The sequence below is a fragment of the Athene noctua genome, chromosome 2 (genome assembly GCF_965140245.1).
Source record: "Athene noctua chromosome 2, bAthNoc1.hap1.1, whole genome shotgun sequence".
NCBI classification, from domain to species: domain Eukaryota; kingdom Metazoa; phylum Chordata; class Aves; order Strigiformes; family Strigidae; genus Athene; species Athene noctua.
In genome coordinates this window covers 32059921-32082821 of record NC_134038.1, presented here as the reverse complement: position 1 = coordinate 32082821, position 22901 = coordinate 32059921, and the positions used below count along the sequence as shown (strand labels likewise).

At 43.4% G+C, this 22901-nt stretch overlaps 2 protein-coding genes across 2 annotated transcripts; both read left to right on the top strand.

The window, feature by feature from the left end:
• Positions 1-202: 202 nt before the first annotated feature.
• MRPL53 (mitochondrial ribosomal protein L53) lies at positions 203-4484 on the top strand. Its single transcript, XM_074897664.1, has 3 exons — positions 203-304; positions 1750-1862; positions 3575-4484. The coding sequence occupies exons 1-3, from the start codon at positions 216-218 to the stop codon at positions 3697-3699; spliced, it is 327 nt and encodes a 108-aa protein (XP_074753765.1). The 5' UTR covers positions 203-215; the 3' UTR covers positions 3700-4484.
• Positions 4485-15571: 11087 nt separating this feature from the next.
• LOC141957384 (fatty acid-binding protein 5) lies at positions 15572-20807 on the top strand. Its single transcript, XM_074898786.1, has 4 exons — positions 15572-15776; positions 18591-18763; positions 19693-19797; positions 19926-20807. Exons 1-4 carry the CDS (start codon positions 15701-15703, stop codon positions 19974-19976), a joined length of 405 nt encoding a protein of 134 aa, XP_074754887.1. The 5' UTR covers positions 15572-15700; the 3' UTR covers positions 19977-20807.
• The last annotated feature ends 2094 nt before the right edge of the window (positions 20808-22901 follow it).

Here is a 22901-nt window from a genome sequence, read left to right as displayed (position 1 = left end):
CACACCGGGCCGCGGGCGCCACGCCGCCGTGCCCGTGGCCTTCCACGGCCACGGAAAACGGGCCGCTGGGCCGCCACGAGGGGCGCGCCCGAGGGGGAGGCCGCGGCGGACTACATTTCCCAGGTGCCTGCGGGGGGGGGGCGGGGCGCCCGCCTCCATTTCCCGCCTCTGCGAGAGGGCTGCTGGGAGCTGTAGTTGGGGAGGGCAGAAAGAAGATGGCCTCCAAGATTCATGTGGTGCTGCGGCCGGTGAAGAGTATCGTCGTCCGCTTCTGCCCTTTCGAGTCCAACGTGGAGAGCACGAGGTGAGGGAGCTGCGGGGGCAGCCCTGGCCCCGCTCTGGCCGTCGGGGCCGCGCCCGGCGAGGAGGCCTTGGCCGGGCTCCCCTAGCTGTAACCCCCCCAAGCGCCCTTCCTGTGCCCAGGGCGTGGGTTCTGTACGTTTCACGGCAGATGTGAGGGCTGGACTTGTTGCCTTTAATTTTATTTATTTGGGGGTGTAGAGGCTGGGGTTACACGCGTCCGCAGTGCGGCCTGTGCCCCAGGCCCTGCCGCAAGCCCAGGCATGGTGAGAGGCGCAGGCCCGCGCCCCTCTGCCCGCGGAGGAGCAGGGAGAGCGGCGCCTCCCAGCCGGCGGCTGCCCCGGTCGCAGCAGCGACAGATGCAGAACGAAGCCGTTAAAACTGCTGTGACTGTAGCGCCCTGTGATTTGCTGTCACTGTAGCCAGCAAAAGTAAAAAGATGCCCTGGAAGCAAATCACGAGGGAAATGGCAGCACCTGTTGTTCCCTCTCTAGACAAGAACCTTCTTTTCCCAAACTTCCGCATCGGCTGTACTTTAACTTTCATGATCTTGGTCTTTGACGGCTTGCATTTATCAGGGCTTTGTAGCTTAGTCTAGGCAGAACCTTGACGTTTTGGAGTGAGATGATAGTGTTTGTCATAAGGGTTCGGTTCATGTATGCGTTACCAGGATGCGCACAGCATTCATTCTGTGCTGATTTTTGGAGGATCTCTGTATCTCAGGCGTAGACCCTTGCCTCTAGGCATGTGCATTTAGCTTTACCAAACTACCCAGCGAGGTACCCCTTTCGGTTGCAGAGCCTGTAGGTGGGGATCTGTAATCACTAGTCCAAATGCTGGTGATGGGGGAGAGAGGGGGCAGCAGCTGCTGCTCAGTCTTGGTAATTAACTGTTGGAGAAATCTTGAGTGATGCAAGTTCTGCACCAAACAATTGTAAAATGTCAGTTTTCAGTAGCTTTACGGACACATCTATTTTTGAAATGAACTTAGTAGCACAACTTAACTTAGTCTTTAAGCCACCAGAATGTCAAGTAGCTGTCATGCCTTTCAGAAATTTACAGGAGACTGATTTATTAAATAAATAAATAATGTCTTAAACCCAAACAGTGAAACGTTGGCAAGCAAACAGAATATAAAGAAAAATGAAAATTACTGTTGGTTTGGTTTGGGTTTTTTACTAATCCAGCTGAGAGAAATGTAGGGAGTGCATACACTGAATTTCTGCAAAATTCTTTGGTGTACTTTATACATGTTACATATAAGAACTATCTGGATTTTTAAAACTGATTATCTCAAGAAGTACCTCTCTGAAATTATTAAATACAATTCCTATTTTGTTAATACTTTTGTTGCCCAGCAATATCAAGATACTCAAATTAGTTTTAGAAATATATTTACTCTAATTTATGTCTACAATGTACTTAATATATTTTCAAATATATTTTCAGACAATTCCTTGGATGTATATACCATAAAAAAATCCAGGCCACTAACAGAAACTGTGAAGTGACTGCTGATGTGAGACATGATGGGTCTGAACCACTTGTAGACGTTGTGTTTGGTAAGGAACTAATTTTTAATCTTGACCAAAAAAAGACCTTCTGGGTTTGTGTTGTTATGATGTTATTGTCTTCTCCATGATTTTTTTTTTTTTACTGTGGTTTCTTTTTTTTGGTTCAGTTCCATAGCTAGATGTGCAGCTGGGAGGAAAAGAGGAAGTGGGAGTCACTAACAGCCCGATGTCTAGATAAATGTGTGTATGTGTCTTTGTACTACAGTTAGATCTGCTGGGTCTTAGATTAAAGAACTGACTTAACTTTAGGGTTGAGTCTACTTTTGTGGTGACATACATGTGTGACCTTTCAGTCATGTACAATTCCAAGGAAATAAGTGTAGCTCTGTTTCGATGTAAGAATCTGTTCATTTTCTGTAATTTTTTAATGTTATCTGTGGTGGAGGCATCTCAGTCTCGAGAACAGAAAAGTTGAATACCTTTAGTTGCTTATGCAACTGGGTAACTTACTATACTGTTTGAAGGAACTGCTCATATGGGTAAGACCATACATGTGCAGATGGACTTGCAGAATGAGGTCAACCAATGTACAACAAATTTCTTGGTTTCCTTTGAGGGTATAGTGAGCAGGCAGAGAATTGATGGTGGAAATTTCATCAGTTCTGGAAGTGGCCCAGATTCTGGGCTGTGAACAGATGGCTCTAATCTGCTTTTGTCCTTTTCTCTGGCTGCATCTTCTTTCCTGCTGTGCTGTAATAGACCAATATGTCATGTAGCCCATTAAAGTTTTCATTATTATTGATTCTTGCTATACTTTTTTCTTTAATCTTCCATATATTTAGTCAATCAGTAGAAATGTCGAGTGTGTTGAATGTATTTCATTTTGCTTGGGAGAGTCTATTTACTTCAGTGTTGACATTGCTTCTTTTTCCCTCCCCCACGCCTCTGTCTTTCCCATCCTTGTCTCTAACTGTGAAGTATTAAGAGTTAAGCAGTAAAGCTTAATGTTTTTCGCAGCATAAAACCAAAACAATTTATTTCACTAATGCCAAGAGCTACAGCTCTGAACAACTCTGAACTCTTTGTTTTCCAAGAGCTGATTATTTTCCAAGTGAAGAGTTTGCAGCCCTTGTAGTTGGCAAACATGGGGCTGGAACTTGGATGCCATGCATGCTATTGCATTATATGGGTTTGAGTATGGCAAATTCTGAAAAAATAAATCATTAACTTAGGTACGATACTTAACTTCTACTGCCTCCTCCCTGTTTTAAAATAATTTAATAATTTTAGAAATCCTAGTACTCTCTAAATTTTATATTACAATCGCCAAATTGTGTAAACCATTTTGTTGTTTTGGCTAAAAAAGTAAGTTAAATGGACCACAGACAACATGCTGCTAAAACGCTGAGCCATGTGTGGAAATTATGCCTTCCAGTGCCTTCTGTGCCTTCTGTTAGATGACTTGGAGGGCATAGTGTGAGCCATTCTCATCAAATATATGTTCTTACTGTAGTTCTATCTGCACAGATTTTTCCAATTTTCCAATAATGCAATACAGAAATGAAAATTGCATATGTATTCTGTGTAGTTTAATATATTTGCTTGTTGATGGTGCATAATTGAGTTCCTTGATAAGTGGAGTACTTTTTAATCAGACAAGATGAGCAGGGTGTTTGGATTTATATATACAAAGCAGAACTGCATACTCAGGTAATTGTGACTTAGACTTTGTGACTTCTTAAAATTTTTTCCCATTACAGCTGATGGAGAGCGATTGATAATGAAGGGAGCCAACTTGACGACAGTAGAAATGCTAACAGCATTGAGGTCCAGGTGTAATGCAAAAGAGATTAAGGAAGAACAGAAAAGCAAGAAGAGTCACTGAAGAAGAGAAAAAGATATGTTTGCATTTACATGTGTTAAAAACAGCAGGCTGCACAGAAGGCTTTTCTCCTGTGCAACAGAATCTGAAAGAGAGAGATGGCCAAAACACTGACCAGTTTAACTTGCAGCAGAACTAACCATTTAAATGTTCTCCATCTTCAGCTGAAGGAAAGCATAGTGGATCAACAAACCTTCTAACACTAGTGGGTCAGAGTGGCTTAAGATGCATGAATGCATCTGTCTAAGCAGCTGCCTCTGTCTGCATGTTGGACTAATATCACATGTATTTGCATGTAAATGTGAGTAATGCACATTAGCCATTAAATTAATATCACAGTCGAAGACATCTCTTTGGACATTATTTCCTACAAAATTTCTGTACAGTGGAATGCAAAATACTAGAATGGTTATTATTTTTGAAAATTATTAAATACAAAACTTAGAAGAAAACTTTGAAAGTACTCATCATTTATTTAGCTGAGGAACAGCAAGCTGCAAATACAGAGTGGATTTTGTAATACTATATTTATTACATCTCTTGCTAAGTCCCTGCCATTTTCTTCCGCTTTTTCAAGAAAGTGTGAAATTTGTTAAATGTAAATTTAGCTCAGCAATTAAAGTAACAAGGCAATGGAGCTACTCATCCTGCATAAAAGTAACTAAGTTTAGCTCAAAGGGAAATGTAAGTTAGGTTTTTTTGATAATTGGAGAATAGGGCTAACTTTGAAGTTCGGTTTTGTGATATTTTTGTCACTCAATTTTGGAAGATTTCATTAAATATTTTATAAAGATCAAATGGAGAGCTTTATTTAGTGTTTATAGCCCTATGTCCAACCCTTTTATTTATTAAAGTAAGTGCTTAGGTGTCTTATCTGTATTGCAGAGCTCTGTGGATTTGGGAGGATTGATCTCTCCTCAGGTTATGCAGGTGAAGGTGTCAACTGCACATATATTTCATGTGCATCAGTTTTCACAGAATCATCTAGGTTGGAAAGGACCTTGAAGATCATCGAGTCACCTAGCACTGACAGTTCCCAACTACACCAGATCCCTCAGCGCTATGTCAAGCCGACTCTTGAACACCTCCAGGGATGGGGACTCCACCACCGCCCTGGGCAGCCCATTCCAACGCCTGACAACCCGTTCTGTAAAGAAATGCTTCCTAATATCCAGTCTAAACCTTCCGTGGTGCAAGGCCATTCCCTCTTGTCCTGTCGCTTATGACTTGGTTAAAGAGACTCATCCCCAGCTCTCTGCAACCTCCTTTCAGGGAGCTGTAGAGGGGGATGAGGTCTCCCCTCAGCCTCCTCTTCTCCAGACCAAACACCCCCAGTTCCCTCAGCCGCTCCCCGTACGACCTGTGCTCCAGACCCTGCACCAGCTTCGTTGCCCTTCTCTGGACACGCTCGAGTCATTCAATGTCCTTTTTGTAGTGAGGGGCCCAAAACTGAACACAGGAATCGAGGGGCGGCCTCAGCAGTGCCCAGTACAGGGGTCAGATCCCGTCCCTGTCCCTGCTGGCCACGCTATTGCTGACACAAGCCAGGATGCCATTGGCCTTCTTGGCCCCCTGGGCACACTGCTGGCTCCTGTTCAGCCGGCTGTCAGTCAACACCCCCAGGTCCCTCTCTGACTGGCAGCTCTCCAGCCACTCCTCCCCAAGCCTGTAGCGCTGCTGGGGGTTGTTATGGCCAAAGTGCCATAGTTTTGTTCTAGTTCAATTCACAATGGAAGTGTGATTAAAGTTCCAGTTTTGAGAATTGCAGGTGTAGCACTATCGAGATGCATTAGTTCTGCCTGTTAATCAGATGCCTGACTTCTATAAATTGTAATACATATATTTTCAAAGTTAATTTGTCAGCAGATTTAGGGCACAAATCTGAAACTAGTTTTACCTTACTTTTGCTGTGGTTTGTAAATGGACACTGTCCTTTCTGAAAGCAACATTGTTTTCAATAGCACTGTTGAGGTGGTTCTTTGCAACTTCTTCACCAGGTTGCTGAAGTCAAGGTGGTATGTTGGAGAAGCAGAGCTGTGCTAAAGATGTTTGATATTTTATGGTTGCCTCTTCCATGTGTTTGCAACGGATAGAGTGAGATAAGATGATAGGGGCAGAGTGGGTCAATGAAACTTAGGCGTGGGAACAGTAGATGTGAGAGACTTAGTCTGGGATGGATACCTTCTCTGGAGTCTGTTACCCTGTTTTTTATTAGGCCACCAACTCTTCCAAGCAGTTTCAGAGTGCTGAGCTCTTGAACTTGCTACTGAGCTCCCTTCTAGTGGAGGAGTTACGAGAACATCTGAAAGTGCTTGTGAGGATTTTAAATCCTTTCAATCTAGAAGAGTATCCTAGAAAGTAGACCAAATAGAAATAAGGCTGTTCAAAGGCCACTTCTGGTTTCTTCTTTTTTTTTTTTTTTTCCCTCAATTTAGAAGAACATTGTATAGCATGACTTTATCTGAGGAAGCCTTACAGGGAAGGTGAGAATTGTTCAAGGGGAAAGAACTGCAGAATTATTCATTCCTTGGTTAATCATTTATTCATATGCTCAAAAGCCCTCTTAATATGTCAGTGATTTTTGTGAATTTTTTTTATGTTTATTTTTTTGACGATTTGTACAACATCAGTGTGTAAAACTTGTGTTCAGATGTGAAGCACTTACATCCATCTTAATTAGCCATCTGTAAGTACTTAAATGAGTAAAACAGGGGTTAAGTAATAATAAGTTTCTATAGTGTTTATACTGACCCAAGACTAGGGAATGAAGATCCTAGTTCGGGCTTTTTATAACCAAAATAAATCCTTTCCACTGTGGAAGAAGCTGATTTTTTTTTTTTTTTTTTAATTATTCACTTGCATGGATAAGCATCTGTAAAGACACGCTCTTACTGGGTGCTTTCCTTTTCACGCAGCAATTTTTTTGCCCTGGTTAGGCCAAAGGCCTATAACGTAGCCATTGAGAGATGGCTGACAATTCAGTGGATGAGGCATTAACTGATGCTGCTTTTGCTGTGTGTGCTAGTAGTTGCAATTTGCAGTGGTAAAACTCCAGTATGTTTTGTGCATGAAAAAGAAGTAATGACTAGGATTTGAATATGTAAGATACAAAAGGAAATCGTACAGGACAGAAAAATAAAGCTACAAATGTGCATTCTCAATACAATATTGAAGTGATATAAACAAGCAATATGGGCAAGGAGGTACTCCTCTGGTGATTATTATGCTAATACATAGAAAATTGTTCTCCCTGTACCATATAGATAAAGGTATGAATTTGGTTTTGGAGTATGTTAAAGATAATCTTTAATGAATTTCTTCTGTAAGCATTTACATAACTTTGCTGCAAGCTGTTCATGCAGTATCAATTTCTGCTGCTGTTCGACTGAAACAAAGCTGAACGACCTGCTGCTCTGACATCTTCCTGACATGCACAGTCTAAGGCTGTGGACATAGAGGGTATTAAGGTCAGTCATGCAGAACAGAGCGGGGCTGGGTGAGCATCGATTTTGCGTGTTATTATTCCCTGGCCCACTAATCTTGATTACTATACCCCACCAAAAATGTGGGCGCTTGCCTAAATATAAAAGTAACTGGAACAGGCCCTAAAAACACTAGGATTAGCTAAATAGAAACACCATGTCCATGTAGGGTGTCTTGATAGCAGGTGATGACATTAAAATGCCTAGATCTCTAATGCCTGGAGATTTAAAACAGTTATTAGAATCATTTTAGACCTGTTTATCATACAAATACCTATTTGTAAGTTCTTGTCACTGTGTAGGGAAAATAGTCCTGAAACGGATGTATGTGCTGTTCAGATAATACTAGCTGGTCAGGGTGCTCCCTTTTTAAATATCTGCAGCATTGTTTTTGCAGCATTGCTCCCATTTGCAGCATTGCTCCCTTTTTAAATATTTGCAGCACTGGGAGCAGCACTGTTAGTGAATATTTCCATAGCAAGTTTTAACTACTAGCAGGCACAAGTAAGTACAGAATTGCAGCGTCCTGATGCCTTTCTTGCAAGGTAGAAACAAGTGCAAACATGCTACCAGAGGTAGTACATGCATGCCAGTTCAAATTCTGTTCTTTGTTATTTGCGGGAATCTCACTTCGGGCAATTTTGTGTGACATATTGTAGGAAAACATAGGTGCAATACCGTATTGCTGTGCAAACCCCCCTTGAGGAGTGGAAAATGCTTTAAATCTCAGTTGTTTTGAAAATGTTGCAATCTAATACTTTTCTGCTGTTTGTGAACATGCTAAAGGTGTCATCTACCAATTTCAGAAAATTGCCCAGAAGTATTTGCCCTGTTAGATATGGAAGAATGCACTAGTTTTGGTTGGCTTTTTCTAGTTCTTCACCTCTACTATATATGAATTTTGAATGACCAAGGAGTTTATATGGTGTAAGGAACCACACACTTCCCCCCAGTTTCATCATCCTTGGACTGTATTTATCAGTTCTCAAGACTTTGATTCCCAAATGTATCTTCTGCATGCATACTCTCTCTGGGCAGGTGTATGCGCCCCTTACAGTTCAAGAATTACAATTCGACAGTTGCTGGCTTACTGCCCACCTCATCATCTGTGTGTGCAACCGGTTTCCCCAGATGCTGGGCCCTGCTTCTCCACTAGGTGGATTGGGGTCACCTTCAGACTGACAGGTCACCTTTCAGTAGTGCCTCTCTCAGCTCCACTTCCCTCCTCCCTTCTCCTGGCGTAACAGCCTTTTTCCTTCCTGGTACTATTTGATCTCATCCAGTCTCACCTTTTCTCTCTAGAAGGCCTGAGTCACTCTTCTGAGCCTTTTATTGTCTGCCAAGAGCTTGCAGTAGCTTCAAGTAGCCAACGTGCTTTGCTTGTGGTGGACAGCTTGTTCTTTTCCTGCAGCTCACCCTCGCTCTGTATGCTGAGAAACGTTGAGGCAGAGCAGCACAAATGGTTAGAGGTGCTGCTTTGCTTCTGATCCTCTTTAACTTAACAGCGAATTGTTTTTACGTTGAGTTGGCCTTCTCAATATTTTACAAAACTAAGGCTGTGCCCAGGGGTAGATGTTAGAGGTGTGAGGGCAAAGGAGTTGCCAGCAGATTTTGATCATGTCTTATTAAGTTTCAAAGTGGTGCTTGAAAACAGAGTTTAAGGTGAGTGTAGAGACTGCTTCTCTGATTTAAAGCAGTCTCCTACGAGCTGGCAGCGTTGCCAGCAGAGGTTACTAGTGTATCAAAGGAGATCTCAGCATTGTGCTTCACTGGATGAGGCAGTTTGACTTGCTTACATATGAAAAGAACATTTAAGACAAAATAGCAGGAAAAGTGAACCAGCAGACCTATTTGTGAAGAAAATGCTCTGTCAGTTTGAGCAAAGTCTGGGAAAGAGGAGTCCTTTATGGACAGGTTTCACAACTCAGACTGGCAATCCCTGCAGGAAACTCAGAGGACAGGCAGGAGGCAGAGCAGCAGGTTCCTTCCTTACTCAGGCACTACTTCTCTGTTTCTTTTGACCCCTCCACCCTTTTTCAGAAAGGAGTCAAAGACCAGCCTTACTGTAAAAATAGCATGGTCAGCACACAAAGCCAGCAAATTTGTAATCTCAAACACAGTTCTTGTACAGATTCACTGAATTGTCTTTTCATTGCTGGTGAGTGAATGGTTCAAATCAGTTGCACAAATAAATGATAATTATTTTTATGGAGTTTATTTAAAGTATCTTTTTTCTAGGTGGGGCTTTATAGAACTTGTCTTTGAAATCCACTTCTCAAATGAATTCCAAAGTATTTACTGGAAATGGCAAATTTAAGAATTGGATGATTAATTCTTGCTTTCCTTCACATAAGTAGATCAGTATCAGGTTAAGCTGCACGTAAAAGAGCCAGAATCAGTACCAGAAGTTATCTTGTGTCAGAAGCATAGGAAAAAATCAGGAAACCGTAATGTAATTTCTTACCTCCTTATAGATTTTCTCTGGCCTAGATATTAGATATGTAAGATCGTATCTTGAGAGGGAATCAAGGATGATTCTATGTAAACCCAAATACCATGTGGCTTTTCAAGTCTAGAACAACAAACTGGAGAAGACCTGCCAGTCCTGCATGGTTGCCTGAGATGCCAGAGGCAAGAATTTTCTTAGAAGATCTTTTGAACACGAATCATGTAGTCAACACACTTGGCAAACTTAATGTGTTGGCCAGGGGAACAGGATAATAGTAAAAGTTAACTTTAGCTTCCAAATGTTTTTCCCTAGATTCTACAGTCCATGAAAGAGGAGGCCTTTTCTGAAAGGCAAGTCAGAACTGGAAGCTAATGCTTGAACGACACAACACGGGGAGAGCCTGTCTCTTCCCACTGCATGTAGGTGTGAGGAGACTGCTTTTTGGCAAAAGCTATCCTTCATCAACAGTGGCCTGAGGATCTGTTTCACACCTAAGCCCTTGTTGTCCCAGGATGAAATCCTTTGGGAGCCCTGATCTGGTGGACAGGCTACACTTATTCCTAACACCTTATGACAGGATTTTGCTCCACAGGAAGAACAACAGTTAAGTCCCCCTTACTCCACGATGCTGGGGAAGGCATTGGTATCCACATCACACTGAGAAGACCCTCCCCTTGATGGATCAGGCTCTGCCCTCCAGATTTCTAGAGCTCTAATGCTTTCTTTGGTGTCATCCTGAGAATGAAAAGTAGTGAAATCATTATAACTATAGATCTATAACTTTTTTTCCTGAGGTTACCTTCATAGTGGTAGATTAATATCCTTAGTAATGAAACTCATAATATGCAATCAAAAAAGCAATGCTAAAACTTTATAATCACCTTTCAAAATCCAGTGGATGTGTGCTCATCTGTAATGTATGATTCTAAATTTCATAGGCTAATTACTCATCACTGGTAGAAATATTTCTTTTATCATTATTTCATATAATCGTAGAGTGGTTTGGATTGGAAGGGACCTTAAAGACCATCTAGTTCCACCCCCCCTGCCATGGTCAGGGACACCTTCCACTAGCCCAGGTTGCTCAAAGCCCCGTCCAACCTGGCCTGGAACACTGCCAGGGAGGGGGCAGCCACAGCTGCTCTGGGAAACCTGTGCCAGGGCCTCACCACCCTCACAGTGAAAAATTTCTTCCTAATTTACTCCAAATCATTTTGCCATTCCTTGTCCTTGCCCTTATGTCCTTATTGTTCCAGACCACACAGAAAGGCCAAAGCTGAGGTTTTTATTTGGCTTTATTCATAGATTTATTTGGGAAATTTTTTTTGTACATCTGAGGTTTCTAAACAGCCATGCCAGAGTATTACCAGTCTGAAAGTCCCCTCTGTGAGCAGGTATCCCCTGCTAATATGCTTTTGTAGTCATCCTGATCTCTTTTTTAACATTGTAATGACCATGTGGATTATCAAATTCTGAAGATAAATAGAAATACTTTTATCCTAATATGTGGGTGTTTGCTATTCAGGGTAGATACTGCTGCTAAATAAAGAGGATTTCTCAAAGGTTCCAAAGTTAGACACAAGCTTGTATATCTGCAGTTGCTGTGAGCTGGGCTGGAACGGACATCAGGTCTTTTTTGTCTGAAATGAGGAAAATGAAGCCTGGAGTGCTCTTTCTGGTCACTGCAGGCTCTGGAGCTTTCTCTCCTGTCATTGAGGCAGGATACAACTGGTGGCTGTCACACCATTGCCACAGTAAACTTTGCCCTCGATGTAAGCATTTCCCTTTAAACTTGCTTTGAACGCGTTGCTGACAGTGTGCAGGACATACGCTGAGGTTGCCGGTGTGTTAATTGCATTATAGTAGTGCTCTGTGGCATCAGCAAGGATGGGGGCTCCAGTTGGCTCGACGCTGCACGCGGGCATGCGTGAGCCTGCCTGTCCCCAGCAGCCAGCCACCCAGAGCAGATGCAGCAGTGGTCAGAACCACAGCAAGGACGCCTTGGACCCACACTGCTTAGGCTAAGCCATTATGGAGAGTAAGATGGCTTTGTTTTGACTTGAAAACTGAGAAGTATCACACAAAACTCACTGATAAAACACAGGCTATGCCCAGCTCTTTTAGCTCAGAGGTAATGAAATGTCAATACACTAGAAGATCTTGTGCATATTGACATACAAACGAAAACTTGCAGGTTCATGTGTTGTTTCATAATCCCTGGTCTACTATTGCCCAAGCAAGTAGCTCCTGCACTGGAGTAAAGCTTACCTAGGCCAGCTATGCAACCATAGCACGTGTTTCATCATGTCTGCCCAATGATGACATGGCTGGGAAGGGAAAACCACACTTGTACAACAAGGAAACAGAAACAAAGCTGTGCTACCTATGCAATTTCTCTCATCCATGCCCTGGGGCTGAGTAACTATTATTCATGGACTGCTTTAATTCTTTTCACAGCTAGGGATAGTCTGAAGAGTAAAATTTGGTCTGTGGTGTCCAATATTCTTGGCAATTTTTAAAGGCTTTCTTAAGAGGTAATCTTGTCTAGAAGAAGCCTACCACTTAGAGAAGGTTCTATATATATACACAGTATGTCTGTATCCTAGAAGGAAAGTGAGATCCTCCCTCTTACACAGTAAAGCAAAGTATAACACCATCAGATTGGGTTTCTTCCAAGTTAAACATATGGGCAGTTTAATGAGTAAAGGTCTAGGGAAAAAGTTACACCTCCTATGCAACCTGATCAGCGATATGTTGCAGATGAGGAGGTGGTGCTCTGCCCTGCCCAAGCAGCAGGTATTATGACTCCAAAAGACAAAATATGGCTTACCTTGCATGAAATGGGTGATGCTATGGCTACGTGAAGAGAAACCTCAAACACTTCTGGCCACAGCTTCCCAACTCTCAACATCAGATGAAGCATCACTGCACGATGCACGCTTGCCCAAAGGAGTAGAACGAAGGTCTCTGTGCACTCTTTTGCCTTGGTCTTTTTCTTTGCACTTGGTAATGAAGGACTGTAATAGCCTCCCCTCCTACGAGGCACAAGGGCTTGACTACCTCAGGAAAAGATTCACTCTGGCAGGCCCAAGCTGCCAAGGTGGTGGTTGCTCCCAACCGTGGCTACGTGCTTTCCGTGCAGCTAATTTCCACGGAAAAACTTACACTTCTCATTGTAAATTTGATTCTTTTTCTCTTGGACAATGTATAGTTTAATGTGGAAATGAGCAAAACTTCAGTGCTGAAACAGCAATATGTGGCATAGGAATTCAATGCTTTCCACATGAATATGTGTATTCACTGCTTCTCTTTGGGTATATCTAGAGAGAAAAGGAGCCTACACACACAAAACACAACTGACCATGATGGTAGCCTCAAACCAGGCAGGAATTGGTATTTACAGAGACGGATCACTGTGGCCCAAGCATCTCCAAACGGCTGACCATTTCATTTTGGCTGTCAAAGTCGGAACCGTATTTGACCAATATATATAATGTACAGTCAGAGTAAAAAATATCACGTTTTGTAGCCCAGTCCACTTGTACCTTACCCAGAAGGATACACCTCTGGTCCTTCTAATTACTTCATTTGCTATGTGAGATGTCACAAATTTCAGCCCTACCCTGTTTCAAAGAATTTTTGAGATGCAGCACTGACTGTATCACAGCCAGTAATCCATATCACCAGATTAATTTGCAAAACATTAGATTTTTGTAGAAATTGAGAGATTTTTCACTGTATGCTAACAGTCTGCATTTCAGAAAAGAGAGATAAGATTCTCTTTTCTTCTTACATCTTAATGAATTTACATGCCTAGACCTGAAGAATTTGTAAGGAGAATAAACCAAACCAAATGACTTGTGGGAGGATTCGAAAAAGGCAACGTTCTGCACAGGTAGGTAGCTGGATCTCCATGTACATCCAGTTGGAATACTGTCTCACCACTAGATGGAAATAGTGGATTTTACAACTGCTGCTGCATTATCAGCACTTATACCTGAGCAGTATTTGCGTATCGTAAGCCATCTGCAGGCATCATTGCAGAAATGTGAATCTGAAATTCTTTGCATACATGGAGTAAAGCCAAGACTTCTATTTCGAGAAATTGTCCCTGTTTTACAAGACTGAAGACTTCCTAATTCCTCAGAGGTGATTCTGTTTGATCCCTAATCTAATTGCTTTTCAGTTATCCTTTCTGTAAGCAACCAGAATAGAACTGCGAGATGGATGGCATTTTGGTTCTGCTACCATGAATTAGGTAGTAAACATCAGCCTAATTCAAATTTTATTCTGAAGTCTCTTGCACAAGACAAAAAAAAAAAAAAAGATAAAAGTCAAAGGAAGTTGAAAGTCTTGTGTTTCAATGTACCTACTTAATGACAAAAAAAAAAGCAACATGGCTTGCTGCCTTATGAGCAGACGCTGTAGTGTTGTTTGCATATTAAAAGCAAGTGTATAGTCAGAGAAGTGAAGGTAATTAAAGGCAGCTCAGTAGGGAAGGATAGTTAAAGAGAAGGATTTTTTTAAAAAGCTCAGTTAAAAATGAGTTGATTACTTAGTGTATGACAAATCTGACCTTTTCTAGAAAGTATTGAACCTTCAAACTGATTCAGTTTAGCTCTGCTAAGTTACAACACTGCAAAGCGTGAAGGGAAGCGGCCTCTTTGCAGCAAAACATTTGGATTCACAGTACCTTCTCATGTTGTGAAATGGTGGAACCAGCACAGAGACCTTGCTGTCTTCTCCGGTTTTGACACCTCAATCTTAAACTCCTCCACAAAAGTAGTAGCAGAGAAATGTAGTCACGGCTACTCCATCAAAAAATCCAGGCATTAAACGTATCTTCAGATTTCTGTTTTTCTGGTCAGGAGAATGTAGCTACTGGTTTCATCCAGTCTGGTACAGGGCCAGAAGAGGCAGAGATGGGCATAACCCTGATGGTGGAAACAAATCTTGGGGATACACTGGAATCAGGATTTCTGTTGTGAGTTAGAAGTAGCAGCTTTCTCTCAGAATATGACAGTAAATCTCTCTGCTTGCCTGGCACAATTCGACTAAAGATTGGCCCAAACCTCACAGGGCCTGGAACTGTGTGTATTTTATGATGGTACTTCTGTGCCAGTGTACAGTACTGGCAGCTGCTGTGTTTTCCTTTGAGTAGAAATTATGTTATTGCAGTTCAACAGACTAAAACCAAGGTACCAAATCTGCATTTTTCCAGTGCTAAAGCACGAAGTTGCACTCAGGGTTTGATTTTTCCCGTGTGCTGCAAGTACCTGCATTAATTCTCTGTTTTGATTGATCTCGTTTGCTGCCCGGTCACTGTGTGTATGTGACAGGGCGGCTCCCAGGCCGCAGCAAGCTGTGGGCTGCTGTAGTCAGTGATGCGTGATCTACCGGTGGGACTCGGGGGGATGCTGGAGGGCCCCTGCCATCAGACCCCTATAAACTGCCTGGGGAGGCTGCCTCCTTATTGCTCTGCCTTGCGCTGTATGATGCCCTATGCTCGTTCATTCCTGAATTAACCATAAAAAGCATGATTCGTAAAAACCGGCGTAAATCAGGATACAGTGCCCCAGCCTTAAGAACACTTCCCTGGATCCAAAACCCCGGAGGCTGGTTTTGGACCCCCGGGTGCCAGGGCACAGCGCACCGGACTCTTTCGCCGCGGTAGGTGCCGGGTGCTCCTTGTGTCCCAAGAAGCGCGTTAGGGCCGCGCCGTCCCTCGGCGGGATGGCTCCGGCGCTGTCCCGCCGTTTCTGGGCGCGGCGGTGCCGTCCCGGGGAGCTGCGGGCCCGGGGTGCGGGCGGCGGGGGCTGGGGCCGGGGGGGTGCGGGGGGCGGGCGGGAGGAGGGCGGGGAGCGGCGGGGCGTGCGCGGTCTTGCCGCCGCCGCGGGCGGGACTCGCCGGGCGGGGTCTCGGCGGGGCAGGGGCCGGGGCGCGGCGGGAGCCCCATTGGCTCTCCCCGGCGGCACATGCGGCCGGCCCCGCTATAAAGGCGGCCGCGGCTCCGCTGCAGCTCGTCCTCCTGCCTCCGCGCTTCCCCAGGGACGCCGCCAGCCCCAGCCCCGCCATGGCCATCGATGCGTTTTTAGGCAAATGGTGCCTCGTCTCCAGCGAGGGCTTCGAGGAGTATATGAAGGAGCTGGGTAAGAGCCGGCGGCCCGCCGCCCCGGGGCTGGGAGCTGCCGTGGGGACGCGCCGCCGCCGCCCGGCGAGGCTCTGTCCAAGGTCCGCGGCGGGCGCGGCCCCGGGGCCGGTGCGGGGCTCCGGGGCTGGGCCCGAGGGCGGGGGCGGCCCGGCCGTGAGCTGCGGCGGGGCGGCGGCCGCGGGGGGGTGACGCCGGGATGCGGCCCCGGGGGCTCCGCGCCCTCCCGGCTCCGGGGAGGGAGCGCCGGCCGGGAGCAGCCCCCTCCTCCCGGGATAAGCTGCGCCCTGCGGCTCCGCGTCCCGAAGATGTCGGCAGCCCTTTTCGCACCGTAACTGCCGGGAGGCAGGTGCCGGTGGCGTCGGGCACGCTCCGGTGCCGCGCCTTCCCTCCGCCCAGCCGGCAGCACCCCGATCGGCCGGCTGCCCTTGGCCGGGTTGTTCCCCGCAGCCCGGGCGGGGGGCCGGGGCGGCCCGAGGCGGCGGGACCGGCGGAGGGGAGCGGGCTCCGCGCTGCCCTCTCCGGACGGGGACGGGGGGCGGTGGAGGCCGCAGGTCAGCGCGGCTGCCAGGGCCGGGCCCACGGCGCCCGGGCGGTCACCCAGGGACCTGCGGAGCCGGGGCTGCCTTCCCGGGGAGTCGCCTTGGGTGTCTCCCCACGGGAGAGCCGAACCGGGTCGCCTGCCTGTGGGTAACCGGCAGCACTGCCAGAGGCTGTTTGGACTCTCCCATGGGCAGCACCCGTATCTCAGGGGGATTGTCCTGCCTTGTTATCCCTGCGTCCAGGCTGCCCTGCATTTTGCAACACAAAGTTACCGGATCCAGCAGAGAGCTAACCCCAGGAGCAGCCCCCTCTGTAAGCTCAGATTTACCCCCTCCCTGTGAGCATCCTGGCCAACAGGTGATTGAGAGACAGCTTGCACTGTCTGTGTAGCCCAGGAACTATCGTTTTCTGCAATTTATTCACTGCTGAAAGCTAGGATATTTTCTCAAGAGGTGGAAGATGTGACCCTGAATGTCTTTGGAGGGAGAGGGAAGGGATTTAGGTCTTCATGTAAAATACAAAAGCCATCACTGCATTTACACTCTGTGGACAGTAGTGGCTGTAATTGTGTTTTGTGAGAGCCCTGTCAACATGTAATATCTATGATGTGAGAAAGCCTGGACTGAGCCCTTTGGGAGACTTCGGAGGAAATTCACGTATTATCAGATCAGTTAATATGTGGATTAGGATGCTGCGGTGCTCAGGTCTAATAGCCAGGGCTAGGTATGTGCCAAGTTGCAACTTCAAAGTAGAAATTAACTGCTGTAACTGCAGAGCACCTCCCATGAGTAGGCAGCAACTGGGTGGTGTTTGTTTGGGTTTAGAATGGAAGCTTATACTGGTCACTTTTCCTTTACAATTACAGTTTAGGCAATTAAATTTACTCCAAGTCATACTTTAGGAACCAGTACTTTATTGGATCTCACCTTCACTGACTACTTAGGAAACTCTCTGCCCTTGATCCTATTGATGCACCATAAAGGAGATTCTGCAGATTCTTCTCAGTCTGTCTAAAAGAACATTTGAGGATAAAGAAGTTTGAATTTCACTCCTTGCCATATGGAAAACATATGCAGCTCATCTCTGAGTTGGATCCCAAGGCATAGCTGATCAGAACTCGCCGATTTCTCCGGACTGCACAACAGCAAAGGGGTGGATGGGCGTAGGGGGCAGTGTGACAATTTTCAATTCTGGACGGAAAAGTTGGACTGAGGGAGGGATGTTTTTCGCTCTGCAGTCTCAAGCTTAAGGCTCAGTCCTGGAATCTCAGTTGTGTTTGGAGAAGTGGTGCCTGGAAAGTACTCTGTTGCTTCCACCTCCTAAGGAAACTGTAATCTTTGCTTTGTGGACTCAGCCCTCACCCAAGTATCCTGTACACTGAGGGGTGCTGTGCTGTTACGTGATATTTTCTAACTACACCAGCTGCAGAGCCCCGACACTCACTGACTTAGTGGCACCTTCTGCGCCATTTGATTGCTTATCAATTCTTGGTTCAGATCTGCACTTCCCAGTTTGATGGATTCACATCTGTTGCCTGACTACCCTCTTATTCATATCTTCATCATTCAGATCAAAGACTCCAGCACACTCCTCAAACAGTGCACGCAGGGGCTAAGGCAGGGTGAATAATTTTTTCTGAAGAATTTTGAAGGCTGCTGTGTCCAGATGATGAACTTTTGGTCATTTGAAAAGCTCATTTCTCACAGTCATTTTTTCTTGTGTGTAAGCACTATTTTGCAGCATAATGGTTTTCTAATTCACAAATTCAGACTTTGGATATGGGATGTACAGGATGAAATTTTATTAAAAATTGTGTTTGCAGTTGGGTACAGAGTGATGAAAGAGAATTTGAGTAAGTAATAAATATGCAGTTGGATTTATCTGTCAAAAATAATCTGTAGAATTTTTAAAGTGTTCAGAACTTGAAGGGAATAATTTTATATTAGTTTAAGCTTTTGTTTGTTTTCCTATTTATTGTTTTTCTCTAAAAATCCAATGCTGAGTTCTGGGGTGTCTGAGAGTCCTCTAGAGGGCAAAATAGATTTAACTAGTTCTTTGAGGAAGCAAAATAATAACCCTTCAAATAAGCCTTTTTTTCCTTTCTCATCAGTGGGTAATTTAAAACATCCTCTTTCTTTGTGGCTCTTGAGCTTTGATTCACAAGTGTACTTAAGTGCTTAATTAAATGGGAATTAGGTGTTTGAATTCTTGTGTAGCCCTAAGCCTTATGGTTTAACTGACTTTGTGACACTCTGTGCCTCTTGCTTTGCAGGTGTGGGTATGGCCATGAGAAAAATGGGAAGCATGGCCAAACCAGATGTTTACATTATTAAGGATGGGGACACAATCACTGTAAAAACAGAAAGCACCTTCAAAACTTCACAGTTCAGCTTCAAGCTTGGTGAGAAATTTGAGGAAAACACATTAGATGGCAGGAAAACTCAGGTCAGTATACTAGACTCTTCTGTTGAAGAAAACCCACAATTCTTAGGGTGTTTTACAGATGTAGATGCTATTTAAAAATCAGTTTTGACATCCAGACTAACAGTGCTTTAATTGGTGAGCAGCTGTCTCTGTAAGTCTCACTGGAATAAACTTTTTTGTGGGTTAAGCAACTTCCAAAGAGGGGGAAAAATGCTGAAACCAATAATGTCTTGTGTATTTTGTTGTTTTCAGTTTGTAGCAGAAGCATTGTGTTAGTAAAACTAACAGACCTCTAAATCCCTGTTAAAGCCAAATGCCACTTCATTTGAAGCCTGTGGAAAGAATCCCATTGATGTTTAATCAGAGGCAATTCAGCCCTAGGGTTAACCTTTCTGCTCAGTCTCGTATTTACGTAACAAGAGAGCCTGGCTCTGTGCAGTGGGGTAACAGACACACAAGGCATACATGTGAATCACAGTCCCTAATCTCCAGTTCTAGAAGGCAGAGAACTTCTCCCTGCACCAAGTAGGGACAATACGCATTCAAAACCTCAAATATGTCTCATCTGTGAGTGCTCTGTGTACCTTTCCCCCTCCTCCAGCCCCACGCTGGCAATTCATCTATTACTGCAAGGTCAGATAAACATTACACAAAAGCTCAAAGCCCATATACAAAGAGATGAACAGAGAACATCATCTGCTTTTGTTAATTGAAATTGTGCATGCTGTCAAAGGTCTGCCTGACACAGGAACGTGTCAGAGCAGTGAGTGAACAAGCAGTGAAGATCAATAAAACATTTAAGATAATATCCTGGCTTTGTAGAATTCAATGGCAAAATCAGTTCTGAGTGAGCTGGAGTGGGAATTTTTCCTTTGGAACAAGGTTTTGGAAAGCCTCAGTCTCCATCAAATGTTGTGGGTAAAATACTCATGTTTGGATTCTTCTTTCAGACTCTTGTCAACTTAAAAGATGATGGGTCATTGGTTCAGGAGCAGGAATGGGATGGCAAGAAGACCATAATAACACGGAAACTAGTGGATGGACAATTGGTGGTGGTGAGTTCAGTCCTGCTTTCTGATTCTTGTGTGCTGCTGGCTAGTAGTCTGAAAAGTAACTCTAAAAGATCTTTTTCAGTAAACACTGTAGGGAGGTAAATTAACAAATCTATCTTTTTATCTTCTAGGAATGTGACATGAATGGCGTCAAGTGTGTTAGAGTCTACCAGAAAGCATGAGGAATCTTCATGTTCAGTAGGAACTTGCTACAAACTCAGTTCAGTGGACAGAGCTCCTTTACACTCCATATTTTCCTTTTCCCTGTTTTCTAGTATTTCAATGGACTGAGTAGCTGAGTGCAATCCTTTTTAAAAGCAGTGATGTAACTATTATGTAACTATTCTGAATTTATGAGGCTATTAAATAAATTGTCAAATATATGAAGTGGAAATGTTACTATAGTGGAATTTTAAAGTGAGCAAAAACCCAGTTCGGTTTTAGGCTTTACTACAATCTGCCTTCAGTTCAAGATACTGCAATATATGGCAAGGAATGGTTAATAGCAAGCTGAGTTTTGACCAGCATCCTCAATTACTAAGGTAGTAAGATATGAAATGGAAAACACATTCAGAGTTCAGGCTCTAGAGTTGTTTCTAACTTTCATGTTATTTGTACCCACTCAATTCTATTTACTTTATAAGAGAAGTGTTGCTGGCGATTCAGTAGAGGAATGTATTTTCAGGGGTTATTTTGTTTTTTCATGTTTCAAACCCACAAATTTCTTATCTGAAAAAAATATATGCTGGTGAGCCAATGGACACGATAAACTTAAGCAGTGGTGTACATGCTTTACAGAAAGGAAACCTTATTTTGAGAAGACTCTTTGTTTTCCTAGCAAAAAACTTATTTTCTGTCTAGTAACATTCCAAAAATTCTTAACCAAAATCTACTGAAATACTGCCTAAAACTTAAAGCCTCATTTTATTTATTTTTTTTTTTTAAAACTGGCTTGAAACACCTAGCAATGGAGTTTATATGCTTTAAAGTGCCACAATAAATAATTGAAAATATTAGTGTCTTGAGTGTTACTTTTATACTGGTTGGGAAACAGCTTACAATACTACTATTCTTCCAAAGGGCTGTCAGATCAGACAAAATTAGAAAGGTTTAGGTGAACTTCTGTCACACCAGACAAACATGCCCTAAAAGTGAAACTGTTAGGTGATGGAGATTTCCATCAGATTCAGAAGCCTGGGGCATGCAATTGCACACTTCCAGTTTGCATCATCAGTTCTTGCAGAATCTGTTGCTACTTCAACTCTACAGATATTTTAGCTGTGCAGCACATGTATCATATACTACTATGCAGAAAAGTCTGTTCTTTCATGTTCATCCTACCAACCATGGAAGATTACTTTTCCCATTATTTTGGACCATTTCTCCTTTTGATAGTTTCCTGACTATTTATAAATCATCCCCTTTACCTGTATCATCTGAATTTATAGCTGGAGTGCATTTCTTGTAGTTTTTTTAGTGACCTGTATAAAAGTAAACATTTTTCTTTGCTCCCTATCTCCTTTATGAGTTGGCCAATCTTCATATCACCTTCCTTTAGTATTTTTCCTGACATTAATGTGAAGCCTGAATATCTATGCTGTATTCTTAGATGGGACCTTATAAACAGGTGGGGTTTTTTTGTTATTATGGGACAAAATCTCCCCATAGAAACAGAAAACAAACTGATCTGATGAGGAATGTGGTAAGTTTATGATCAGAAACACATTAAATAGTAGCAGGAGAATGGGTGCAGCAATCCATGTCATGATATGAAAATCCTACCTCCCTTCCAAAAGAAACTTGCTTTAAGAGGGATGTTATTCTTTCTTTAGGGTCATTGGTCTATCACTTACCACTGCTTGTTTACTCTTCTCATGTGGGGCAGTGTTAATTGTTTCTCTTTTGTTTGAGTGGAAAAAGCTTCCAATGTCTTTTGTAGGACAGCCGGTTTGATTACAATGAGATCACTTCTTGTAAAACAAAAGGCAGAAGAGTATCTTTTTAGAGCGATTTCCTTTGGAAACAAGGCTTATAAAGTCTGTGTTTGTGTGTGTGTGTGCGGTCTCTGATTTCAGCCACGTGTGAAGTAGAGGCTAGAGGTTCCAAAGATAATTATTCTTCCACAAATGTCATGAAAATAGGCAACCTGATGAAGGCAATATATCATTAAAGTGCCTTGTTGATGGAAAGACTGCACAGGGAAGTGACACTTTGGCATTAAATGGAAGAAAAACATCATAAGCCTTCTTGGCATGCATTAGAAGTTATCTTCAACACAAAAGTTGACCAATGGTAAGACACAGATGAACAGGAAACTGCAATTCTTTGGAGCTAATTCACCAGAACTACTCAGGCTCACATATTTATTTGCTTTATTTTGATATTATCTTCAGCCTATGTTGCTTGTAACTTCAATGTAAGTGTACTGTAACCCAAAACTATCATACAACCAACCTGTATTAGATTAGGCCATATACTTAAACCAGCAATTGTTTTATAGTACTGCAAGCCAAGATATATAATGTTTAAGACTTGAAAATAGAATTCATTTCCAAATTCGTTCTAATCGTTATTACACCAGCCAAAAGTTTTACTCATGAAATGTGTATACACAGTGTTCTCACGAGCATAAAGTAACCAATTGTCCTGAGATTTGACTAACTCACTGCAGTTCACTATATCATATAAGTTGGCAGGAAATAAAACTTCCAAGAACAACTGAAAAAGAAGAAATTATGCATTTTCCAGGCAGGACTGCTTTATAATGCTACAGAATTATGAAATAAGGAGACGAGTTTTGTTGTGACATTTTAGTGCATGTTTTTTGAAAATATTTTGGAGGGATAAAAGAAACATTTTCAGCAAACAGAAGCTGCAAATAAAACTTGCTCAAATAGATGCAGTTTTCATATCCGTTCCAACACATGTTCATTTAAAGTCATGAGCAGTGTCCAATTTATATCTTTATATCTTACTGCCTTCTCAAATGGGTATAGTTCTGTGGTTTCCATAGAAGGGGGTTTTGTTTGTGTTTTTTTGGATGTTTTTTGGGGGGGATTTGAGTGGGGTTTTTTTGGTGGTGAACTAGGATAAAGGAGCAGAAAATG

Excerpts from the sequence above, each read along its gene's own strand:
- MRPL53 (XM_074897664.1), top strand. The coding sequence starts at position 216 with ATGGCCTCCAAGATTCATGTGGTGCTGCGGCCGGTGAAGAGTATCGTC. Across the intron at positions 305-1,749 it reads TCCAACGTGGAGAGCACGAG|ACAATTCCTTGGATGTATAT; the intron begins GTGAGGGAGCTG and ends ATATATTTTCAG. Across the intron at positions 1,863-3,574 it reads ACTTGTAGACGTTGTGTTTG|CTGATGGAGAGCGATTGATA; the intron begins GTAAGGAACTAA and ends TTCCCATTACAG.
- LOC141957384 (XM_074898786.1), top strand. The coding sequence starts at position 15,701 with ATGGCCATCGATGCGTTTTTAGGCAAATGGTGCCTCGTCTCCAGCGAG. Across the intron at positions 15,777-18,590 it reads GGAGTATATGAAGGAGCTGG|GTGTGGGTATGGCCATGAGA; the intron begins GTAAGAGCCGGC and ends CTTGCTTTGCAG. Across the intron at positions 19,798-19,925 it reads TGGATGGACAATTGGTGGTG|GAATGTGACATGAATGGCGT; the intron begins GTGAGTTCAGTC and ends TTTATCTTCTAG.